This window comes from Bison bison, unplaced genomic scaffold, assembly GCF_000754665.1.
Source record: "Bison bison bison isolate TAMUID 2011002044 unplaced genomic scaffold, Bison_UMD1.0 scf7180017864370, whole genome shotgun sequence".
NCBI classification, from domain to species: Eukaryota; Metazoa; Chordata; class Mammalia; order Artiodactyla; family Bovidae; genus Bison; species Bison bison.
The window spans coordinates 9,826,203-9,834,358 of record NW_011494942.1 but is presented as its reverse complement, the minus strand read 5'-3'; the positions used below and the strand labels follow the sequence as shown (position 1 = coordinate 9,834,358).

At 40.0% G+C, this 8,156-nt stretch overlaps 1 protein-coding gene across 1 annotated transcript in view; it reads left to right on the top strand.

Moving 5' to 3' along the window:
* The window catches only part of BCAT1 (branched chain amino-acid transaminase 1, cytosolic), a 118,181-nt gene extending 112,760 nt beyond the window's left edge, over positions 1-5,421 (top strand). The window contains exon 11 of the mRNA XM_010855982.1: positions 4,347-5,421. Coding sequence (XP_010854284.1) covers positions 4,347-4,388 — 42 coding nt within the window. The 3' untranslated portion in view covers positions 4,389-5,421. The remainder of the gene's footprint in view (positions 1-4,346) is intronic.
* Positions 5,422-8,156: the final 2,735 nt, after the last annotated feature.

Genomic DNA, 8,156 nt, shown 5'->3' with positions numbered 1-8,156 from the left:
AGTTTAGTTGCCCTGTGGCTTGTGGGATCTTAAATCCCTGATCAGGGATTGGACCCACGTCCCCGCCATTGGAAGGCAGATTCTTCACCACTGGACCACCAGGCAAGAACCTTAGTAATGTTGAGAAAGGAATGATTGGGTGAGTGTCACACCAAGCAAGTACTAAAGAATAGAAACGTGTTGCCCTTGTGTATTAACACATTCTTAGAAGAGATAAAAATGTCAAATTATTTTACAAAAAGAAAAAAAAAAACTTAAGAGAATCTGATTTAGATTTTTTTCAAAGTGAGATATACATCGAAACTGCTGTCAAGATCAGATAAAAGCTGCAGCCCAGGTCATAAATACCAGGGTAGCATGTTTGAGTAGCTAGCAGGACTGCTACTACCATTTCAGAAAGTGGGAGGAGTGATTGTCAAGACCCAGAGGTGGACATCTTCAGTAGTTTAAAATAAGGGAAGATGAGTGGGGTCAAAGTGTCATCTGTATTGATAGCCCATCACCAGATAGAATTTTAAAAATCTCTTTTCCCACCAGTGGCTGCAGCTTTGTGAGAATAAATAACCATTCTTTCCCTGGAGAAGTCCTGAGCTATTCTGTGTGTGTGTGCAGACTTGGTGAACATCCTAGATTGCCTTGATGCTACAGTTCCTTGCCCAGCTTCCCAGCCCCTCCTTGTTCCCTAATTCACACTTCACCCCTTGTTTTCAGATCACAGAGCTTTGCATGGCCATTGAATATTACCTACAACCAGGATGATGAAGTGTTAACTTCAGCACTGGTTCTATTTTTATTGGCCTTGTTGAGAGTTAAGTGCCTAACTTGCAGCGTGGCCTTTTATGTTTTAGAATTTTCTGCCAAATGTAAAAGGCACGTTTTGGCGAAGGCCTTGTAAAATTTTGCCAAATGTGCATTGAATGCAAGTAATAAGATTGTCATTATTAGTCACGTTTTAGTTCAGTGTTCTAATTGGAATTGATGAAAAGTTGAAAAGTTCTGCACATCACACTGAGCCTTCCACATGGACTCAAAGTACCATCCCACAGGCTGGATTTGACTTACTGCACTGCAAACATTAAAGGCTGTTGCTATGGTAGTGTCAGGGATGCATTTTTGTTGTTTAGTCACTAAGTCATGTCCGACTCTTTGCAACCTTATGGACTGTAGCCTGCCAGGCTCCTCTCCATGGGATTTCCCAGGCAAGAATGTTGGAGTTGCCATTTCCTCCTCCAGGGGATATTCTCGACTCAGGGATCAAATCCTCGTCTCCTGCATTAGCAGGCAGATTCTTTTACCACCGTGCCACCAGGGAAGCCCATTAAAAGCACTGACCGCAGTATAAGGACAGCCTGGTCCATGCAGACAAGTGTTTTCTTTCCCTGCCTTCTCTGGATACCTTTTAAAGGTAGCATATTTCTATTCCTGCTAAAATCTGTCATCTCTACTTTGAATTATTTCACCTTGGAAAATTAAAAGTACATTATTCATCATTGAAATGAAAGGTGATAATCACCTAGGTCTAGATACTATGAATTAGCTGTATTATCACATCCCTTGAATAACATCTCAAGATGCTATGATTTTACATGAAAGCGTGAGTTTCAGGACAAGAGAGAAAAACCTTAATACATATTCTGTAGGTTCCTAGAATTACACGGCCTATGACTGTCATTGTATTCAAAACTGATCTTGACTGTTGATAAAACTAAAATGAGTAACTGAAAGCAAATTCATTTTAACTGGTGAGATTCATGATGAAATTATAGTCATGAATCGTAAGTTTGTAGATCTGCTAAAATGTCAATAGGGCTTCCCAGATGGCACTAGTGGTAAAGAACCCAGCTGCCAGTACAGGAGACACAAGAGATGCGGGTTTGATTCCTGGTTCTGGAAGATCGCCTGGAGAAGGAAATGGCAACCCACTCCAGTATTCTTGCCTGGAGAATCCCAAGGACAGAGGGAGCTGGCAGACTACAGTCCATAGGGTCGTAAAGAGTTGGACACAACTGAAGCGACTTAGTATGCAAACACACACATACCCAATAGGAAATGTGGAAACCCACTTAGCATACAAAATATCGGTAGGCTGATACTCAATTATTATTAATGGCTAAAGTGTCTAATGTATTACTGGAGATTCAAATAGGAAAAATAAAACGTGTATTTCTCTCTATATATAAATCAGGCAGAATTTGGGAATGTTTTGTCTGGAATTCATTATGAAATCAACAGTGTGAACAGTGGGAGGCCATATTCTGTAGGCAACACTTTCTGATGTGGATTAAGTAAGTCACTTAGTGACACTGGCTTCCTTCATTCTCCTTTTCATGTAAAGCAGAAGGTTGTAGGGGAACCCATTCTTAGCTTCTAGTATTTTTACCAATGTGATAGATTCTGTTCTCTGAAGTCTTTAAAGCTCCATTAAGAGGCACCCAGGACATGGACAGTGTGATGGAGGAGAAATAGCATTGCACAGAGACAGAACTGGGCTGTAGTTAAGAGTTTCCTAGAAGAGAACAGACTTATGGTTGCCAAGGGGGATGGGAGTGGGGGAGGGATGGATTGGGATCCATCCCAACTTGGGATTAGCAGAAGGAAACTATATAGAAAATGTGTAAACAACAAAACCTATTGTATAGGACAGGTAAATGTATGCAGTATTCTGTGATAAACCATAATGGAAAAGAATATGGAAGCATATGTATATATAGGTGCTGTACAATGCTTCGGAGAAGGCGATGGCACCCCACTCCAGTACTCTTGCCTGGAAAATCCCATGGACGGAGGAGCCTGGTGGGCTGCAGTCCATGCGGTAGCTAAGCGTTGGACACGACTGAGCGACTTCACTTTCACTTTTCACTTTCATGCATTGGAGAAGGAAATGGTGACCCACTCCAGTGTTCTTGCCTGGAGAATCCCAGGGACGGAGGAGCCTGGTGGGCTGCTGTCTATGGGGTCGGACAGAGTCGGACACGACTGAAGCGACTTAGCAGCAGCAGCAGTACAACGCTTAGTTGTTCAGTCATGTCTGACTCTTTGCAACTCCGTGGACTGTAGCCTGCCAGGCTCCTCTGTCCATGGGATTCTCCAGGCAAGAATGCTGGAGTTGGTTGCCATGCCCTCCTCCAGAGGATCTTCACAACCCAAGGGTCGAATCAGGTCTCCAGCATCGAAGGCAGATACTTTACCTTCTGAGCCACCTGGGAAGCCCAAGACTACTGGAGTGGGTAGCCTATCCCTTCTCTAGGGGAACTTCCTGACCCAGGAATCAAACCAGGGTCTCCTACATTGCAAGCAGATTCTTTACCACCTAAGCTACCAGGGAAGCCTATATATATATAGGCCCTTCCAGTGAATATATATCTATTGTGTGTGTGTATATATATATATATGAAGGGCTGAGGCTAAAGCTGAAGCTCCAGTACTTTGGCCTCCTGATGCAAAGAACCAATTCACTGGAAAAGACTGTGAGGAGAAGGGGGCGACAGGAGGAGATGGTCGGATGGCATCACCGTGTCAATGGACGTGAGTTTGAGCCAACTCCAGGAGGTAGTGAAGGACAGGGAAACCTGGAGTGCTGCAGTCAATGGGGGTCGCAAAGAGTAGAATATGACTTAGCAACTGAACACCAACATGTATATATAGACATGTATGTGTACGTATATATATACACTCATACATGTATATGTATGCATAGCTGAAATTAACATTACATTGTAAATCAACTATACTTCAATAAAAGAAAATTTTAAAAACAGAGTTTGCTAGAGCGTTAGTGTCCTTAAATGAGAAGCTGGACTTAAAAGTTTATTGCTCTTCACACTTGATTTTTTTAAGCCTTAGAACTTTCTGCAAAAGAGACCTTTCGTGGAATCCCAGTATACGAAACAAATAGAAGTAGAACTGCTCTGAAGTTAAATCCAGAGCCACACTTATTTGGCTCATTCCCTGCAGCCTAGATGATTTGTAATGTTCTTTCCAATTCAGGAATTCTAATGTTCTGTATTCATTTCAACTGAAGTTATATTAGTACTAAAGAGGCGAGTCAAGCGAAAACGGGACATGATCTGAGAAACTAAATACAGAATAGCAATGAAAAGGCATATGTAAGGAACCTATACCAGCTCTAAATTTGAGCTCAACAATAATTATACAATCTATGATTCTTCCCAGGTATTTGACTGTTTCTTTATACATAGTCTTATTTTCAATATGAACCTGCTTTTAATGTACAAAACAGAAATGAACCGTTTGTTCAACGTTGGTTATATCATTAAGTTTATTTATAAGCTGTTCCTGTGCTGTTAGCTTTTACACTGAAACCTGTCTTCTTGCTTTTCTTGTAGTACGGAAGAGAAGAGAGCGACTGGACAATCACGGTAGCCTGAATGGACGGGAACGGGACGTGTGCACTTGGGACAGACTGTGCATTTGAATTATGGGAAATGTCTTTGGCTACCTGATTTTAGTTGTGCTGTTGTTCATAATATCTGCGTTACCAGGGCGATTGTTTCCTCATGCCAGAGAAGACGAATCGCAATCGTCCAATGATCATTTCTAAACTTGCTCCTAGAAGTTTTCCTTACCTTCTCTAGAGAGTTGATTATGGAAGCCATAGAATTGTAGAATTTTCCTCCATAATCTTAGTGCCTCCCTTAGGGCTTCACTCAGATTTTTTTAAAAAAATGTTTATTCTTTAGCATAGGTTATGTTCTGCTTCTCAACCAATGAGTGTCTTTGTGTTTGAAAGCTCATCTGAGTACATTTCATAGGTACCATTTCCCGGGCCACATCTCCATTCTCAGAAAAGTGTGTTGTTGTTGTTGTTGTTTATAAATCAAGACTTAGAGAAACTGGATTTCTTTCCCTTACATTTCTTTCCAGGTCCCCTAAGTCCTCTTAGGGAGAATCTCTCCTCCTTCCTGATATCACAGTTGGCACCAGGCTCCACTGGTACATCAACAAGACCACCCCTGCTGTCTCCAGATTGTGCTGTAATTCGTGGGCAGGCTTCACTACAGGACTGAGGGTCTTGTGCCTTATAGATCGTTGCATCCCCCAGCCTGGCCCATAGTAAGGAATGAATGAACATTTAGCTTCTATAGAAGTATACCTTCTTTGTTTCTATATTATGAAACCTCTTTACTAGAATTTGTGATTGATTCTGACTGTCTATATTTACCTCATGTTGTCTTTAATTTCCATGGACTGCCAAGTCATAGAGATACTCTGATTGTAGTTTGTTGGAGGAATGATTTCTTATTTGAAGAGTGTCTGGGAATTAAAGTAATAATTCTAAAAAGATGGTGATATCATATCAACCAAATGGAAATGACATGTTATATGTTATATGCCAAATACATAAATGTTAAAGTGTTAAATACAAAATAAATCATATTTAGTTTTTTGGTAGAAAGCAAAGAGGAATATACTCTGGATTTTATACTCTGGGTTTATAGGTGCTCTTTCCTGTTGAATGGGGATTGGATAAGCACATGGTTAGGGTATAGGGAGAGCGATTATAGATGGTATTTTCCTTGTTTGGGAGCCGTGAGTTAAAATTGTAGTGTCCTGGTTTATCTAGGGGAAAGTCAAATCTTGATAGAAAACATTTACCCTTGGAAGGTCAACTCTCAGACGTTTTATTTTGGTTTCCTTCAGTCCTAATAACTTTCATCTTGCTGATCATATTTCATTCTCTTTTCAGAGCAAGGAAAAAAATTCTAAAAGTTTGACGTGCTGGAAAAATTTCCTTAAGGCATTTAGCAGCACATAGCAAATGGGGCTTTGATTCTTTTCCAAGACTTTTGGCCATAGGGTCTTTTTAGATAGGAATGGTAAAATGAAAATGAGGAAAGTAGAAGATGAAAAGGAATGGTAAAAATATCTTTTTTAGGGGGCTCTTAATTGGCAATCTGAAGTCTTGGGAGAGTCTGTTCTTTTCAGGTCTGACATGCTTTAACTGTCCTGCCTGCACACTGTTCACCAAGTAGCATTCTAAGGGTATGCGTTTGCCTTTGCTAAACCTTGTGACCTCACTTTCAATATTGTAGTCTAGAAGTGACCTAAGGTAATTCTAACCTGTCAAGTAGCACATAATAACCAGACTCAACATTCCTATGAAAAATGGAAGTCATTTGTTTGCCACAAATACATTTTACACTTTGCATCTCTAAATTTAGTATGGCTAGACATGTTCCTTGTAAAAGTTGGAGAACAATATGTCTTGACATTATGTCTGTGTGATTTCTTTCATCAAACCTTAAGAGCATTTTAAGCCCTTAAAAACCAGACTTCGTGAAGACGAAGGATATACATTTAAAGGAACCAAGTCTCCTAAAACAGCGAACACAATCTGCCATTCTCATTTAAGTAATAAGACAGGAAATTGACCTTGACACTAACTTGTTAAATAGATTTAAAAGGAACATCTGCACATCTTTTTTCCTTGTGCACTGTTTGTTTAATTGCAGTGGATTAATACAGCAAGAGTGGCACATTATAACTAGGCAATTATCCATTCTTCAAGACTTAGTTATCGTAACACTAATTGATCATTTAAGGCGTAAGATAGTCTAGCATTAGGAACATGTGAGGCTAATCTGCTCAAAAAGATCAACAAATTAATATTGTTGCTGATATTTGCATAATTGGCTGCAATTATTTAATGTTTAATTGGGTTGATCAAATGAGATTCAGCAATTCACATGTGCATGATTATAAACAGAACTGGTGGCACTTAAAATGATAATGATTAGCTTATTTTGCATGTTCTCTTCCTTCCATTTTTTTTCCCCCATTTTTACATTTCAGACCGAGTTTGTCAGCCTTTTTCAAAACAAAATCAGTGGAAACCAAGATCTTAAAACAAAGTGTTCAGGCATTAGAAATAACCAGAGCATTTCCTAAAGCTGTTTGCTTTTAGGAATTTCTCTGTTGCAGTCATTTATCAAGGATTCAGCTCACAATACACCAAAAGACGAGTCCATTTCAGGGACAGGTACTATGTTTCCCAGAACTTGCAGGAATGAATACGCTCATAATAAAACCTTTTCTTCCAAAAGTACAGTGGAAAAATAAAAGGGAAAAAGGAATAAATGCCTGGGAAACATTGTTCGAGAATCACTTTTTTTTTTCCTACCTAGTAAACCCCCTTTATTCTTTTCTTAAAAGGTTGTCACTGGGGAGGAAAAAAAGATCTGCAGTAGCTACAAGAAAGTGCAGTGTCACATTGATTATATGACTTGGCAGTGTCAGCCTTCTGAAGATCTGAGAAGCTTATGTTATATACCCTGGATGAGAATTCTTCATCATATCAATTTTGTTGCTTGACACAGTTGTACCCAAACAAGTGGTCTCAGTTCAGTTCAGATCAGTCACTCAGTAGTGTCCGACTCTTTGTGATCCCATGGACTGCAGCACGCCAGGCTTCCCTGTCCATTACCAACTGCCAGAACTTGCTCAAACTCATGTCCATCAAGTCAGTGATGCCATCCAACCATCTCATCCTCTGTCGTCCCCTTCTCCTCCTGCCTTCAATCTTTCCCAGGATCAGGGTCTTTTCCAATGAGTCAGTTCTTTGCATCAGGTGGCCAAACTATTGGAGTCTGGCTTTCCTCAAATCAGAGCACTTTGGGGCACTTGTTCAGTCTCTCAGTCATGTTCAACTCTCTGTGACCCCAAGGACTGCAGCATGCCAGATTCCTCTGTCTTCTGCTATCTCCCAGAGTTTGCTCCAGTTCATGTCCATTGATTGGTGATGCTGTCTATCTAACCATGTCATCTTCTGCTGCCCCCTTCTCCTTTTCCCTTCAATTTTTCCCAGCACCAGGGTTTTTTTCCAAGTCAGCTCTTCCCATTGGGTGCCCACTTGAAGGCAATTAATGAATATATCTTGGTCAAAAGAATTGTAGGGACCTTTTATTAAAGCTGCAGTTTCAGCTCTGTTTTAAGGAATTTGTGCTATAAAATCAGTTGCTGCCATAAGCTTATTTATTTTCCCCATTCCCACTCAATCACTGTATTCTTTTTCCTTAAAAAGTTCCTTTTTAAAATTATATGTTCAGTTTACCCTTATGATTGGGAAAAGAATATTTTAAGCAGAAAACAATGTTTGTTTACTTTCAGTGAGTGATAGTTTTTATAATATTGAGAGC